This window comes from Suncus etruscus, chromosome 15, assembly GCF_024139225.1.
Source record: "Suncus etruscus isolate mSunEtr1 chromosome 15, mSunEtr1.pri.cur, whole genome shotgun sequence".
NCBI classification, from domain to species: Eukaryota; Metazoa; Chordata; class Mammalia; order Eulipotyphla; family Soricidae; genus Suncus; species Suncus etruscus.
In genome coordinates this window covers 90,770,531-90,788,165 of record NC_064862.1, presented here as the reverse complement: position 1 = coordinate 90,788,165, position 17,635 = coordinate 90,770,531, and the positions used below count along the sequence as shown (strand labels likewise).

Here is a 17,635-nt window from a genome sequence, read left to right as displayed (position 1 = left end):
CCGGCGTCCCATATGGTCCCCCAAGCCAGGAGCAACTTCTGAGCACATAGCCAGGAGTAACCCCTGAGTGTTACTGGGTGTGGCCCAAAAACCAAAAAAAAAAAAAAAAAAAACTTGTTTCTCACAACTCTCCATCCTGCCAACACTCCTGCATCTCTCTTGCTGACTCTCTCTCAACCCCTTAAATCTTTCAGGCAATCCTTTTGTTACCTACCAAAGACCCTTCCCAGAAATGGGCTGGTCTTACCATCAGGTAAGGTTACAAGGGAAGATGGGATGGAGTGACATCTCCCCCCCCTTGAATAATTAATGAGGAAGGGTAATAAGCTTTGGTTTTCCTGACTTCCACCTTTGGCCAAAGGTGGGAACCTTAATATTCCCATAGCAACACAGTTTAAAGTGTAAATTAACATAGCCTTTTCCAGAAACAACTTTCTGCAAAATATACCTGTAACAGGGCCGGAGAGATAGCAAGGATGTAAGGTGTTTGCCTTGCATGCAGAAGGACAGTGGTTTGAATCCCAGCATCTCATATGGTCCCCTGAGCCTGCCTGGAGTGATTTCTGAGCAGAGAGCCAGGAGTAACCCCTGAACGCTGCCGGGGTTAACCCAAAAACCAAATATATATACCTGAAACTTAAAATTTCTTTTTTTTTTGGGGGGGCGGGTCACACCTGCCAGCGCTCAGGGGTTACTCCTGGCTCTATGCTCAGAAATCGCCTCTGGCAGGCATGGGGGACCATATGGGATGCCAGATTCAAACCACTGTCCTGCATGAAAGGCAAACACCTTATGTCCGTGCTATCTCTCCGGCCCCCAAACTTTAAAATTTCTTTTTTTTTTTTTTTTAATTTCTTAATGCTTATTTACTAAGCACTATCCTAGAACGTCCTTGTTCCTATTCTTTTTTTTTTTTTTTTTTTGGTCACACCCGGCAGCGCTCAGGGGTTCCTCTTGGCTGTACACTCAGAAATTGCTCCTGGCAGACTCAGGGGACCATATGGGATGCTGGGATTCAAACCACCATTCTTCTGCATGTAAGGAAAATGCCTTACCTACATGCTATCTCTCCAGCCTCTTTGTTCTTATTCTTTTTTGTGGGGGCCACACCCGGCTGTGCTCAGGGGTTACTCCTGGCTATCTGCTCAGAAATAGTTCCTGGCAGGCAGGGGTGAGGGAACCATATGGGAAGCTGGGATTTGAACCAACCACCTTAGGTCCTGAATTGGCTGCTTGCAAGGCAAACACCGCTGTTCTATCTCTCCGGCCCCTGTAAACACATTTAAACCAGCAAGAAAATGGCTTAGCTCAAGAGATACACCTGAAACAAAGTTAGATGCAGGTGGTTTTAAATCAAAATGTTCAGTTGGGCTTCGCTGTTTTCTCCTCTTTTTAATTTTTTAAATCCCATCACCAACACCAATTGTCAAAATGTGAAAAGTCTGTGGGTTTTCACTTTTTTTTTTTTTTTTTTGGTTTTTGGGCCACACCCGGCGGTGCTCAGGGGTTACTCCTGGCTGTCTGCTCAGAAGTAGCTCCTGGCAGGCACGGGGGACCATATGGGACACCGGGATTCGAACCAACCACCTTAGGTCCTGGATTGGCTGCTTGCAAGGCAAACGCCACTGTGCTATCTCTTCGGGCCCGGGGCTTTCACATTTTATCCCATCACCAAATTGTCCAGAAGCTGGGCTTCTCCCAAGCTACTCATGGCTTTAGTTCCATGGAATCCAGGCCCCGCAGAAGGGTCCGGGCTGGAGTCCCGCAGACTTGTCTGGTCGGGAGCTTCGCCACAACTCCAGCCTCTCAGGGAGCTCAGACGTGCATCTCGGCCGCAGCTTCTCTGCCCCACCCCGGCCACAGGACCGGAGCCCAAGCGGCCTGGATGCTTCTTGCTGAGAAAGTGTTCCACCGCCCACTGCTGCTTCTCTGCCCTGCCAGGTGGTATTTGGACGCATAGCTTTTTGCTGTGGTGGCCATGCGTCTGGGTGTTCAAAGTTCAAGGTGGTCTGAGTAGAAAGTCCGAATTTCAAAAGTCAAAATCCATGTTCGGGCTGAAGGCCGTAATCCAGGAATCAAATTGCTCTCAGTAGTCTTTTTTTTCTCGTCTTTTTCCAACTAATGGCCTCTATAAGGCTCTGCAAATTTGGAGGCTTCGATCCTTGGAAAAAGCACTTTTCGTAGAAGAAAAGTCAGGTGCCTGCACCTTTGGGGAGCTGTTCCAAGATTTCAGCAATCCCCTTTTCAAAACTTCCCGTCCTGCCATCAGCAGAAGTTTCTGCCATTGTTAGATCAAATGCCATGTAGCCCAAAATATTTTGGGCTTTCCAGTCTCAATCTAGCTTAAAAGAGCCAAGATTAGCCACAAGACAAGGAATCTCACCATAATTGTTGTCTTCTTGGGTTCAGGGTTCAAATCCAGTATGTTGAATAACATATTAATTATAGAGTCCTGGATGGTAAGATGAAGGGATAGAGAGAGGCCTTTTTCTCTGCCAGCCTGAGCCATGAGCCTCCAACCCCCTCCAGCAGTCGGTGAGGAAATGGTCCACAGGCAGTCAGGTTTCAGGAGCCATGAAGCTTTACTCAAGGCCCTAGCCACCATGTGTGACTCCTATGCTTAAATCTTTTACGCTGGCTCCATAGTCAGCCCTGCACCTAAACTTGTCTCTCATAACTCTCCATCCTGCCAACACTCCTTCTGCTTCTCTCTTGCTGAATCTCTTCAATCCCCTTACACACTTCAGGCAATCCTTTTGTTGCCTACCAAAGACCCCTCCCAGAAATGTGCTTGTCTTATCATCAGGTAAGGTTACGAAGGAAGATGAGGGTGGGGTGACAGATCATTTCCTCGTTGCTACCCAGAACCCTCAGACCCGCCAGCTGGGGGGGGGGGGGTTGCAGGCGCGTGGCTCTGGGCTGGAGAGGGAAGGCCTCTCCACTCCCTCTCACTATCATCCATGACCATCCAGGACTCAATAATTAATATGCATTTCTACAGTGTCCAACTCAGGGTGCTGCTGAATAAAGGGAACGTGGGAGAAAGGGCTGTTCACCTGTGCTAGGGGGGAACTGGGCTTCAAAAGAGAACTGTGCTCTCCAAAATGATGCCTGATTTATACCCCTAGGGAAATCCCGGGACATGGAGGTTCCTTTATTTCTTTCTTTTTCTTTCTTTCTTTTTTTTTTTTTTGTTATTTTTTTTTTGTTTTTTGTTTTTTGGGCCACACCTGGCGGTGCTCAGGGGTTACTCCTGGCTGTCTGCTCAGAAATAGCTCCTGGCAGGCACGGGGGACCATATGGGACACGGGCGATTCGAACCAACCACCTTTGGTCCTGGATCGGCTGCTTGCAAGGCAAACGCCGCTGTGCTATCTCTCCGGCCCGGTTCCTTTATTTCTTTATCTTGTTGCACAGCCCACAACTGCTGAGCTAAGGGCCGGCGTATGTTTGGTCGTGAGTGGGCAGAACCATTATGGTCCCCAAGAGTGAATCCTGACTTCCAGTTCCCCACTTTCAAGAACTGGCTGCCTCTTCACACTGACCCTGACGCCAGGATCCCACATTCCCCAAAGGGCCCTCACACAATCACTGCAGCCTCCTCTGTTCCTCTAAGTCTCTTAGATTGGTGCTGAGCCAGTTCTGGTTGGCCGAGCCAAACTTCTACTCCCCAGATCTCCACTCCAGACTCCCCTCAGATTCCTCCTAAGGACTGCTCTGGGATCCCCCATGAGCCACCTCTTCCCAAGCCTCACCTCTGCTAGGCCCCCACTGCCTCAGAGAAGACCAGGGCCAGGGTTCGGGTCCCTGTCCAGCCACTTCCACTCACCAAGCTCCGCCCACAGTCTAAGTTCCACCCTCTCACCTCCCTCCAAGATAGTACCACACTTTGAATAACCTGATCACGCCCCTCTTGCCTCGTCCAGCCCATTTACAGGCCCTTCTTGAAGCCCCGCCCGAGTTAGTCCCATACTGTGTATGAACCTCTCCCTGGTCTAACCCCGCCTTCTGCCTCCTAGTCCCGCCCCCTTAACCATGCCCTCCCAGGCCCCCCCCATTAGGCCTCCTTCATGGGACCCCTGGGCCTAATTCTGCCCACTCTCCCTGGAGCCAGGGGGCTAAAGCACCAGGAGCTTCAAGGTGGCCTGACACCTCCATCACCTGAATATCAGCAACCCCTGGACCCCAACAAGTCTGTCATCCTACTCCCACTACTCACTCCAAATCAGGGTACAGGGTCTCCAGGTCCAGCTCTGACTCCAGGAAAATTTTGGGCATCTGCTTTTGGATTTCAGACCCTCTCCTCAGACTCACAACTCATCTTTCTGCCAGAGTCAAATGCACCCCTTCCTTAGTTTGCTGGACCTCAGAAAATCAAATCGGAGAGGCTCAGGAGGTTGGCCTCTCAAGAAAATAACAGTCATAGGTGTGAGATCAGCAAGGAAACACTTTTTTGGTTTTTTTTGTTTTGGGTTTTGGGCCACACTCAGCAGTGCTCAGGAGTTGGTTACTCCTGGCTCTGCGCTCAGAAATCTCTCCTGACAGGCTTGGGGGATTGAACCCCAAGCTTGATCTGGTGCCCAAGTTCTGGCACTTGGCAGGGCCAGGGATTGAACTCGGGTCCATCCCAGGTTGACCACATGCTGCTACTCCAGCCCACCAAGGAAACACTAAACTGGGACTGGAGAGGTAGCACTGGTAGGGCATTTGATTTGCAAGCGGCTGACCCACATAGACCAGGTTCAATTCCCAGCATCCCACATGGCCCCCTGTGCCTGCCGGAAGCAATTTCTGAATGCAGAGCCAAGAGTAACCCCTGAGCGCCGCAGACGTGATGCAAAAACCAAAAAAAAAAAAAAAAAAAAAAAAAAAGGAAACACTAAACTGGCAGCTGACATCCAACTTCCTAAGAAGACAGATTTAGAAGGAGCTGCACTGGAAAGATGTAGAGCTGGGATCGGAGTCACTGGACTCCACGGATCATGAGCTGAGAAAGGATTCGTGCAGAGAAAGGAGCAGGAGGGCAAGTCCCAGAAGGCAGCCCCAGCCTAACTTCACACCCCGAGAAGGGCCAGAGCAATAGCACAGCAGTAGTGTGTTTGCCTTGTATGCTGCTGAGCTGGAACGGACCCAGGATGGACCCGGGTTCTATTCCAGGCATCCCATATGGTTCTCTGAGCATGCCACGAGCGATTTCTGAGCACAGAGCCAGATAAAACCCCTGATCACCGCCGGGAATGACCCCCCCCAAAAAATAGTCTACCTTTCCAAATTTAGGATTAACCTCTGTGGGCAGATAATGCACACAATTCCTGCCCATTTCCAGGAATTGACATCCTCTGTAAATCATAACCTGATTCCTTTGATATATAAAAGATCATCTAGATTACTCGATCTTCCCCCTCCTGATGCTGGGAATTGAATAAAGAAAGCAGTTCTGGTTTTGGCTCTCGCAGAGAGACCACTAAGCAAAAGGCTGCTGACATCATGTCCACCCTTCCCTGACTGGCTTGGTATTATTTCTCTACTACTACCCTGATTTTTCAGACCCACCCACCTAAGGCAGTGTTTTTCAACCATTTTGTGCAAAGGCACACTTTTTTCATGGAAAAAAACTCATGAGCATTTTGTGCAAAGGCACACTTTTTTCATGGGAAAAAAAGTCATGAGGCACACCACCATTAGAAAATGTTAAAATAGAGTCTAGCAGGAGGAGGTTTGGCAGGCCCCCGCCATGCCGGAGGCCTGCTTGGCCAGGCCTAGGGGGGGTGCAGGACTTGGGTAACCCCAGCACCCCTCTGCCGCCTTGCTCCAGATCTCCAGGGCTTCCCCGGGCCACACGCCTGGGCAAGCCGGTGAGTTGGGCCCCTTGGTGGAGCCTGAAGGTACCCTAGGCCTTCCCCCACTATCCATGCGGCTCCTTAGGGAGGGTCTGGGTGGGGCTCTGAGCTTCTGGTCTCCCAGCTTCTTGAAGGCTCTCTCCTTCCTGGGAGCCGGGAGTCCAGCAGGAGGAGGTTTGGCTGGCACTGGTAATCTCTGTCCAGTCTACATTTTCAAAATCGCGCGGGGGCAATAGCCCCCGCGCACAAGAAACATTAATAGTACTCTCACAAGAAACATTAATAGTACTCTCACAAGAAACATTAATAGTACTCTCACAAGAAACATTAATAGTACTCTCACAAGAAACATTAATAGTACTCTCACAAGAAACATTAATAGTACTCTCACAAGAAACATTAATAGTACTCTCACAAGAAACATTAATAGTACTCTCACAAGAAACATTAATAGTACTCTCACAAGAAACATTAATAGTACTCTCACAAGAAACATTAATAGTACTCTCACAAGAAACATTAATAGTATTCTCACAAGAAACATTAATAGTACTCTCACAAGAAACATTAATAGTACTCTCACAAGAAACATTAATAGTACTCTCACAAGAAACATTAATAGTACTCTCACAAGAAACATTAATAGTACTCTCACAAGAAACTGTAATAGTACTCTCACAAGAAACTTTAATAGTACTCTCACAAGAAACTTTAATAGTACTCACTATCATTGAATTATGTTTTTATGTATGCAGAATGTCCATTTTGTACTCTGCCCTTTTGCATACCCCTTCATAAGTTCATATTTCTCTTTAACTTCTTTAACTCCTATCATCATTACTCCTTTTATACCCTTTCTAACTTAAGTACTGTTGAGTCCTAAGTCACAGACCAAAGTGGTGCCCTAGAGTTAACACCCACCCAACTATTTTTAAAGGCATAAAAAGGACACATATCTTTTCAACATTTTATGGGTGTTTTCTTTGACGGCTATAACTTTTGCTAAATACTTTCTTATACAGTGATGATCCCCCCCATGTTTTTTATCTTCTCTTTGTGAACTGCTCAATATGGAATTTGGTGTGAAAGAATCCCTCAGTTTAATACTTATGTTTGAACCAAGTCATGGGTCTTGTTGGAAATGTTCTTATGCCCCCATATATCTGATAGCACCACGTGGCTTTATATCTTGTTTGCGTAGGCACACTAACATGGAAAAATACTATACATACCAATAAGTTCTTATCTAATAAGAATGGGAACACACAAATCTTGTAGTGCAATGAGACCTTACACCCTGAACATTGACATAAAGACATGGCACAGGCCTCAGAAGAATGGGCATTCTCCATTCACCCCTTGATCTACAGAAGACATTTACAAAACATCCAAGGTTGTATATAACATCACCTGGTGGCATTCCTGTACCAGGAAAGACCCTACAGCTGCTCTGACATCTACTCAAAAGAAACACCCCTTAACACTGAGAAGACAACAAGAACAAAGACCTGCTTACTGGACAGGACTTGCTGTATTGCCCCTTAATTGTGAGGTTTGTCTATAACATCACCTGGAAGCAATCCTCTACCACGGAAGACCCTACCACTGCTCAGACATCGTCCTGCTCAAAAGAGACTTCCCTTAACACTGAGAAAACTTAACAACAACAACCTGCTTACAGGAAAGGGCTTCCTGCATTGCCCTTTCATGGTGAGGTGAAACGAGAAGGCACTCCACATCATGACTTCAATGTAGGACATGCAGATTCCAGAATCTTTAATACAGAAACATGAGACCAACAACAGAGACTGTGTGAAAAGTGTGTTGGCACTACAGACAATGTCTTGGATCGAACGATAACTTTCCTGAGGCCTAGAGCTGGTCTTACGCCAGGAAACTTCAGGGGTAGGATCTCTTTGTATTTAGGCCAAGGTTATTCCTTTCCATGCCTCTCATATTTTGGTGGGCCTATGCAAACAACAATTGCCACTCTAACACCGTTTTTACTGTGCTCCTTTGACTCTAATCCTTAAAACGCACCCACTTAAAATTTGAGGTTAACTTAAGCTAATATGCATGTACATGGAAATGTAAAAAATACTATGCCTCTAATGTTTAAGGAGTTATGTAAGTTTGATGGCTTTAGATTGCCTTGTGTGCTGTTAAGAAATATTATAATGTGCTACAATCTGGGGACTTGAGGGACAAAGTAATTGCACATGGATTCTGTTTTATTTATCTTAACTTTCTTTGGTGAAAGTTCAAAGTTAAGATATCAACAAGGGGACTTCTGATAATTATGTTATGGGTGATTGTCCTTCCACTGTAACTTTACCTTATCCTCTTTCTTTGCATCTTTTATTCTCATAATTCAAAATAAAAAAATTATAAAAAAAAAAAAAAAAAAGAAAATGTTAAAATAGGGCCCGGAGTGATAGCATAGCGGCATTTGCCTTGCAAGCAGCCGATCCAGGACCAAATGTGGTTGGTTCGAATCCGGGTGTCCCATATGGTCCCCCATGCCTGCCAGGAGCTATTTCTGAGCAGACAGCCAGGAGTAACCCCTGAGCACCGCCGGGTGTGGCCCAAAAACAAAAAAAAAAAAAAAAAAAAAAAAAAAAAAGAAAATGTTAAAATAATTAAACACAGTGCCTATTTTGACTATATATAAAGTAATTCTCTTGAAAAGAATCAAATAAACACAAATAAATTATTTTATAATTACTTTATTATGAAAGAATCTAATGATTGGTCTATTTGTGAGCTGAAGCCGCATGTTACGGATGAAGTTGGAATTTTTCCCATGGCACACCAGACAGCATTTTTTTTTTTTTTTTTTTTTTGGTTTTTGGGTCACACCCGCAGTGTTCAGGGGTTACTCCTGGCTCCACGCTCAGAAATCGCTCCTGGCAGGCTCGGGGAACCATATGGGATGCCGGAATTCTAACTAATGACCTGCATGAAAGGCAAATGCCTTACCTCCATGCTATCTCTCCGGCCCCACTACAGTATTTCATGGCACACTAGTGTGCTGCTGCGGCACAGTGGTTGAAAAACACTGACCTAAGGGGTCAGAAACAGCATGTGACTGGGATCCCAGCACCCTGACATTTGTTCCTGAACCCTCACCAGCTCCAGGGCAGCCTCTGCTGGCTGCACTGCTGTGGGTTCCTGCAAAGACTCTGGGCCTGGAGACTGTGGCGTTCTGGGGTGAACCTTGACTCACTTTGTTTCCCTTCCATCTGCTTCCTCTTCCCCCTAAACTCAGGCTTGGTGCTTACAAGCTTCCCAACAACAGAAACTGCTCTAAGGTGCCCAATGGTCTGCGGTGCCAGAACCTGGGCACCAGATCAAAGGGCCTGGTACGACGGCGTGGAGGTCACTGACTGTTCACAGGGGGCCATGGGTCATGCCCTGAGCCTCCTCTATGGGGCCAACACCAGCCTGGTGAAGGGCTGTAGAGTTGATTTGCAAGAGGGTTAATAGAAGGTGGTGGAGGTTTGAGTAAAAACCTTGATGCTGCACCTCCATCTTTCCCTCTACTCCCCTTCTACTTCCTTCTTGCTCTACAGGGATCAGTTTCCTGATTCCTCAAGGCCTCAGGACATTCCAGAGGGGCCACAATCTGCGTGAGGCCATCACTGCAGAGGAGGGGGAGGACTGGTTGGCATAAGTGCATTTCGGGAACATTCTATGGATAGGTGGAGATCTGAGGGTTCCCTAAGCACTTCCTGATAGTAGGGAAGCCAAAAGAGGGTTACATCAGACCAGGGCCCCCTGCTTCCCCAACCTCATGATGACTTTTTTCCTGACCTGGGAGGATGGTGGCACATGCAGAAAGAGATCAGGGGACATCAGTCCTGGCTCCCCTGCCCAGTGCCTTGAGTTGGAACCTGTGCTTCCTAGGAGGCCTTTGTGATCCACTGATTTTGGCCTCCCATTCAGGGCTTGTTCTCCTACAACAAAAAAGGGGAAGCCCTCAAAAGGATGGGTCTAGTGTTGTCCAGCTTCATCTACCTGCTGAAACTCAGGCACAAGATTTTACCCGTTGACCTTTCAAGGGGTAACTAAAAAAACATAGGGTGCTGGGGTGATAGTACAGTGGGCAAGACATTTGCTTGCATGTGGTCAACCCAGGCTCAATCCTTGGCATTCATATGGTCCACCATGCTGGTCAGGAGTGATTTTGGAGCATAACAGAGTGTGGCCCCAAAATAAGCAGGGGCCAGAGCGAGAGCACAGGGGAGAGGGCATCTGCTTTGCACATGGCCAACTCAGGTTTGATCCCAGCATTCCATATTGTCCCCCAAACCTACCAGGCATGATTTCTGAGCACATACTGGTCTGCTGTTGGCTGTGAATAGCTTTGGGTCCTGTCCACATGCCACTTATAGCTAATTCTTCAATGCTGGTCTGACTTTTTTTGGGGTGGTGAGGACTGAGAGGAGGAAGCTGTCCCCTCAAAGTTGCTACAGGGCTCATGTACAGCCTGACAGGCTCTCCACCCGAGTGTCAGCAGTATTCAGAATTGCAGGACACCTTCCTATCCTCACCCCTAAGCAGGATACAAGACTCCTACATTCAGTTTTGACCCCAGTAACATTCTGGGCACAAGCTCCTGAATTTCAGACCCTCCGACCAGACTCATAGTTCATCATTCTGCCAGAGTCAAATGCACCCTTTCCTAAGTTCATGGGAACCCTAAAAAGTCATGTGTGTGTGTGTGTATATATATATATATATATATATATATATATATATATATATATATATATATATATACAAATAAAAGAAAAGATAAGGCCACCCAATTCTTACCACAGTCTGTGTTCTTTACACTGACTGTATAGAAAGAGGTACAGTAAATGCACCCCTATACACCTCAACCCAGGCCCTTTGCCTGGCCTGTATTGTGAACTGGGGAACAAGAAAAATCATGCAGAACAAAGAGAGGAGGCTCAGGAGGTTGGCCTCCTAAGAAGCCAAAGGCCACAGGAACCAAGAAACCCTCCAAACTGCCTCTGACACCCATATTGGACACCCTGACTTCCTAGGAAGACAGATTTAGCAGCAACTGAACTGGATAGGTGAAGAAGTGTGGTCGAGGTGAAAGACCTGAGCTGGGATTGACTTCTTGGGATTGACTTCATCACACTCTGCACACCACAGTGGTCTGATCTGAAGCGAGACAGTGGGTGGGTTCATGCTCAGTTTTCTGTATGTTGGGGAGTGGGGGGTTCATCTGGAAGGCAGCTCTGTCTGCGTCAAACTTGGACTTCCTTTGCAAGTTCAAGGCACTGGGAGGAGTCTTCACGTGTTTAAAATGTCAGGATCTGGTTTCTTGTTCCACTTGCGGGGAAGAAATTCTCCAACCTGAACCTCCATCCCTTGGGACCTGGTTCCCAGAATCCAAACCTGGTGCCTCAAACCTCACGAGGTCCATGGCAGCCCCGAGCTCACTGCTGCTGGCCATACTGCTGTGGGTCCCTGCAGAGACGCTGACCTGCATCGGGGACTCGGGGAAACCTGTGGACTGGTGAGTGTGTCAGGGTGCATCATGTACCCAAATGCACTGGTGACCGTACTGGTGGAAACGGGCACATTTTCCTCCCTTTCCTCTGCTCCTTGCATTCCCCAAATCCAGGTTTGTCATCTATAAGCTGCCTAAAAAGTGTGATGACGGGTCTGCGGTGCCCGATAGATCTGTACTGCCCAACGGTCTGAGCTACAAGTACTTGGATGCCAAGTCCAAAGACTGGCAGGATGGAGTGGGCACCATCAGAGAGCCGAAGGGAGCTTTGGCACTCACCTTGGCACCACTTTACCAGAATAACAAAAGCCAGGTGAGGGGGTGCAGGGCTGCTATGGTGGTGGAATTCATGGGGCCAAACTGGGGGAAGACCTGAGGGTGATTCTGCATCTCTCCTCCAGATTGCCTTCCTGCTCTACAATGACCAGCCCCCCCCACTCACCGGGAAAACCAATGGGCAATCTGGGCATTCCAAGGGTGAGGCCTCAGCAGCTAGGACAGGGCTCCCTTGGGGCTCCCTAAATATTTACCCTGCTAATCTCTCACCTGGGCAGGGGAGGTGATAACTGAATTTCTGTCCCCTCCTGTTTTGATCATGCTTCTTCGCTGGAGCATGGAGGTTGTGGGAAACAGGCCGCAGGACTACAATGGCTCCTGCCCCTTGGGGATGTGCCCATGCCAGGGTACCTCTCCATTTTCCGATCCCCATCTCTCACTCAGGGGTGGTGCTCCTGGACCTAGATGAGGGTTTCTGGCTAGTCCACAGTGTGCCCAAGTTCCCTCCACATACAAGCAATCCGGCATTCAGCTGGCCCTCAAATGCACAATGTTATGGGCAGACACTGTTCTGTGTGACATTTCCTTCCTCCCAGTTCCATGACATTGGTGAGTACCCAAAAGGCGACTTCGAGCCAGTTTCCAGCCCTACCCTGGAACCAGGGTCCGTGCCTCACCTTTTCCTGCCCTCCTGTCCCTCCCAGGCAAACAGCTGTCCTATATCTACCCATTGGTGTATGACAAGGATCTGAAAATCATCGAAGACAATCTGCCTGAACTGGTGGCTGTGGCTAAGGGTCAGCGTGTGCAACGGGAGCCATGGAAAAGGAGCGTGAACCTGATCTCCAAGGCAGGTGCCACCTTCCAGAGTTTTGCCAAGGCTAGCAATTTTAAAGATGGTGAGCCTAAGGGTTGGGAGCTTTCACTATAGTGGGGGTGTCTGTGCCAGGGCTGAGAGCAGGGCAGGGAGAGGGTCCCACCTTGGAGGGTGGTGAGAATGGAAAGAGAAGGCAGGGATACAAATAGTATCTAGGAACAAGAGGTGACTTAACTGGGGTCTTAATCTACCCTTCTGCAAAGTGGGGCTATGATGCCTCATTTAGAGTTATTTTTCTTTCTTTCTTTTTTTTTTTTTTTTTTTTTTTTAGTTTTTAAGTCACACCCGGCAGTGCTTAGGAGATACTCCTGGCTCTGTGCTCAGAAATTGCTCCTGGCAGGCTCAGGAGACCATATGGGATGCCGGGATTCGAACCACTGACCTTCTGCATGAAAGGCAAATGCCTTATCTTCATGCTCTCTCTCCAGCCTCCTATGATGATGCCTCATTTAAAAGGAAATTGTTGGGGGTCAGAGACAGAACTCAAATGTTTGCTCTTCTTTTTTTCTTTCTTTCATTTCTTTTTTCTTTTTGGTTTTAATTTTGGTCACATCAGGTGGCGCTCAGTGGTTACTCCTGGCTCTTTGCTCAGAAATTGCTCCTGGCAGACTCAGTCCTGGGTTGGTGGCATTCAAAGCAGACACCCTATCGTTGTGCTATCTATCACTCTAGCTGCTTTCTTTTATTTCTTTTCTCTTCCTTTTTTTGGATTTTGAGGAATTAGTCAGAATGTAGAATGTTCTAATGTTCTATTTTTGAACCATAACCCTGTAGCAGAAGGGACTTGCCTACACAGGTCAGACTCAGTTTGATATGGACACAATATGGCACTCCTCGGCACTGTTGTTTCTAGCCCTGGTGACCTTTGAGGCTCAGAATCAAGCATTTCAGAAACCTCTCTGGCCCACCTCATCCCAGCCACACTGAATGTCACAATGGCTTGAGAATGTGTGTGATGTTGGCCTACTTAGAATCTTTTCATGATGGAGACCTGAGTTTTGAGTTTTGGTCACACCCACTATGGGATGCTCAGAGGTCACACCTGTGTCTGTGCTCAGGAGTCACTTCTGGCAGTGCTTGGGGGAAAAGGTAGAATGTCGGGACATAAACTTGGACCTTTGAGGGCAAGACATGTACCCTACCCACTGCACTATCTCTCTGGCCCTGAAGACCTAGATTTGATCCTCAGTGATACTAATAATGTATGATCCCCTGCTCGGTTCCACAGTCCCAAAAATGCAGTCGGGGTGTCTGTGTACCCTACCCACTGCACTATCTCTCTGGCCCTGAAGACCTAGATTTGATCCTCAGTGATACTAATAATGTATGATCCCCTGCTCGGTTCCACAGTCCCAAAAATGCAGTCGGGGTGTCTGTCAACATGAACATTTCCTCATGTTCTCATGACACAAATCGATACCTGTTTTGTGCCTAAGAACTAACACTGGGAACACTGAGCTCAGAGGGGGGGGTGGCTATAGTCCCTGGCAGTACCCCCTCACCTGCCCGGACCCTCCTTCTTCTCTCTGCAGACCTGTACTCGGGCTGGGTGGCAGAAGCCCTGGGCAGCGACCTGCAGGTTCAGTTCTGGCGCAGGAAGACCATGCCTCCCAGCTGCTCGGGGCAGTACCACGTGTCTGATGTGATCAATATCGAGTTCCCGGGAGGGCCATCCTACAGGTCCACAAAGGACCACTCCAAGTGGGCTGTTGCCTCTACATCTACAAAGACCTGGGTCTGTGTGAGCGACCTGAATCGGAGCTATGGTGGGTACTTGCGGGGCGGAGGTGCCCTTTGCACTCAGATCCGCAACCTCTTCAATTCCTTCAAGTCTCTGGTGAAGATGGTCCAACCTTGTCCACACCCTGTCCATCCATCATCCTAAAGAGAATCTAAAAGCAGATTTTGAAGAACCTGAAGGGGGGCCCGGAGAGATAGCACAGAGGTGCCTGCTTTGCAAGCAGCCGATCCAGGACCAAAGGTGGTTGGGTTGAATCTCTGTGTCCCATAGGGTCCCCCGTGCCTGCCAGGAGCTATTTCTGAGCAGACAGCCAGGAGTAACCCCTGAGCACTGCCGGGTGTGACCCAAAAACAAAAACAAAACAAAAAAAAAGAACCTGAAGGGTCTCTGTGGCCAGTCCACACATTATGGGAAGCACACATTTCCAAATAAATTAATCCAAATCAATGAATTAATTCTAAATAAAATGACTAGATTAATCCAAATAAAGGGAACTTGGAGAAAAGTGCTGTTCTTTCTGCTGGGGAACTGGGGAGACTGGGCTTCAGAATAGTCCTGATGCTCCCCAAGATAATGGCTGACTTGTCCCAGGGAGAATGGGGAGCCCCAGGGAGCTCCCACACATGGGGGCTCTTTCTTTCTTTCTCTTGGTGCACATGTTTATAGGGGGCTGCACACCCCAAAGCCCACTGGCATAAGGGCCACTTTGTTTGTATGTGATTGAGAGTAGGCAGGGTCACTCTGACCCTTAGATTGAATCTGGACTCTGGTCCCCAATCTCTAAGAATAGGCTCCCGCTCTCTACCTCCTCACAGTGATCCTGAACCCCAGTATCCCGCAACCATACGTGGTCCCTGCATAGTCACTTGCAGCCTCTCCATCGCCTTCACATCCTAGTTGTTCCTTCAAGTCTCTGGGTACTAAGCCAGCTGTGACCTTAGAGAGCTCCACCTCCCCTCTCCAAATATCCGTACTTCCCTCATATTCCTCTTGAGAGCTGCTCCAAGAACCTCCTATGACACCTCTTCTCAAGCCTCAACTCTACTGAATCACCACAGCCTTAAAATGAGACCAGGGCCCTGGTTTCAGTTCCCTACAGCTAAATGTGTCAGTCCCTATCCAGACACTTCCATTATCCTGGTCAACCCAGCCCCAAATCTAGCCAGGCCTACATGCCAACCCCTCCAAGGCCAATCCCCTACACCGAGTACCATCCCTGTACCACCCCACTCCCAGTTAATCCTTTTCTCTGTAGTTTCCTACCCCTGGATCTAGTCCCTTCTCTGTTTATACTGCTTCCTTTTGTCTATATTAGACACAGAGCTGGGCTGCTGAGGGGTGGGTCATGGGAGAGGGGAACGGCGAATACCCACTCCTCAATTTGCACTCCAGAGGGACCGGTACCTGGTTCTGTCCAGTTCTGCATACATAGCCTAAACAATAACACCCCTGTTGCCCTGGTCAGAACTCAGTTGCTGGAGTGCAGCCTCTAGGCACCACCCCGCATCCCTCCTTATCTGCATCTTATGTGAGTCTGCTTGAGACTAACCTAAGTCCTCACTTAGCCTCATCATAGGACCTACGATCTGCCCTGTCAGGCCTGATACAACTCTGGAGTTATCTTCAGAACACCCCCAAAGCCTCATTCCTTTACCAACAATATTTTGCTTAAATTTTGCTGTCCCCTCAACAAGCCAAGCCTCACCCCATCCTCTGGCTCCACCTCTGTAGCCTCTCCCATCCATCCAATCAGGCCCAGCACTGAACCCTGCCTCATCTTCTGGCTCCACCTCTGAATCTCCCACCCAATCATATTCCAGTTTTGAGTCCTGCCCTATCTTCTGAATCAGCCCTGTATCCTCTCCCGCAAATCAGATCCATTTTGGAGCCCTGCCCCATCATCTGGTTCCCCGCTCTGTTTCCTTTCCTGCCCAATCAGGTTTCAACTCTGAGCCTGACCTTACCTTTACAACTTCCCCAAGCCAATCAGGTACTAGCTCGAAGCACCGCCCCCAATCATGTGGCCCCCCCTGTTGCATTTCGCCCTTAGGATGGGCTTGGATGGAGAAGGATGGAGGCCTTTATTCTTAGGCCATGGCCACGTGGCTTCTTCCCCCATCAACCAGCGGGTCTGGGTTCAGGTATTGAACTCACTCACAGGCAGACTTCAGGAAGCATCAACTTTATTCATGCCCTATCCACCACATGTGTGGCCTATATCATAATCTTTTTTTTTTTTTTTTTGGTTTTTGGGCCACACCCGGTGACGCTCAGGGGTTACTCCTGGCTATGCGCTCAGAAGTCGCTCCTGGCTTGGGGGACCATATGGGACGCCGGGGGATCGAACCGCGGTCCGTCTCCTAGGCTAGCGCAGGTAAGGCAGGCACCTTACCTCCAGCGCCACCGCCCGGCTCCGTATATCATAATCTTTTAAGCATTCAGCCATTCTTAGGTAGCCCTGCATCTTAACTCCTTTTTTTTTTTTTTTTTTTTTTTTTTTTTTTTTTTTTTTTTTTTTGGTTTTTGGGCCACACCCGGTGACGCTCAGGGGTTATTCCTGGCTATGTGCTCAGAAGTCGCTCCTGGCTTGGGGGACCATATGGGACACCGGGGATCGAACCGTGGTCCGTCCTAGGCTAGCGCTGGCAAGGCAGGCACCTTACCTCTAGCGCCACCGCCCGGCCCCAACATCTTAACTCCTTTTAGCCATCTTCCTTTTGATCTCCATGCTGGCAAAAGACCAAAAAGCCCAATCCCCTCTGGTCAAAGCCTTATCTACCTTTTCCAAGACCCCTCCCAGGAAATAGGCGGGGTCTTGCAGGTAAGGTCAAGTTACCTAGGAAGAATGGGTGGGATGAGGCTTCAGCCCCCCCACCCCATAATTTCTCTCACCCACTCAGGTCGCAAGAGAGTCACACCCATCCTTGTCCTCCCTCAGGCCCCAACTCCCCTGCAGGCTTACTGTCAAAATAGCTAGTGTAGTCCATGGACTCCAGGTGGAGGATGAATTCTACCTTCTGCATCAGCAGCCTTGTCCAGTCCAGGTCCCGGAAGAAACTGTGTGCTTGACCTCAAAGGATCCATCTCCTAGGGATGTGGGGGTGTGGGGTGGCCTCTAGAGCCATGTGACTCGCTCAGCCTCCACCTATTTCCCAAGACCCCATATCAGGACAGTGGATGACGCAGCCTCCTCCTGACTTCTGTTCTCCACCCATCACTTTGTACAGTGGACACCCCCCCACATCACACACACACACACAACACACACACACACACACACACACACACACACACACACACACACACACACACCTGGCCTGTGAGCTGATGTAGAGCTCCTGAGTCCTGTCTAGAATGTCCTGGAATCTGGC

At 48.5% G+C, this 17,635-nt stretch overlaps 1 protein-coding gene and 1 non-coding gene across 2 annotated transcripts; both read left to right on the top strand.

Annotated features, from left to right (window-relative positions):
• The first annotated feature begins 10,641 nt into the window (after positions 1-10,641).
• LOC126031986 (small nucleolar RNA SNORA51) lies at positions 10,642-10,770 on the top strand. The gene has a single exon (XR_007503789.1). It is a non-coding gene; the product is annotated as a small nucleolar RNA SNORA51 (small nucleolar RNA).
• Positions 10,771-11,281: 511 nt separating this feature from the next.
• LOC126030178 (deoxyribonuclease-2-alpha-like) lies at positions 11,282-14,408 on the top strand. Its single transcript, XM_049788357.1, has 6 exons — positions 11,282-11,376; positions 11,485-11,683; positions 11,772-11,847; positions 12,091-12,255; positions 12,351-12,545; positions 14,056-14,408. The coding sequence occupies exons 1-6, from the start codon at positions 11,282-11,284 to the stop codon at positions 14,406-14,408; spliced, it is 1,083 nt and encodes a 360-aa protein (XP_049644314.1).
• The last annotated feature ends 3,227 nt before the right edge of the window (positions 14,409-17,635 follow it).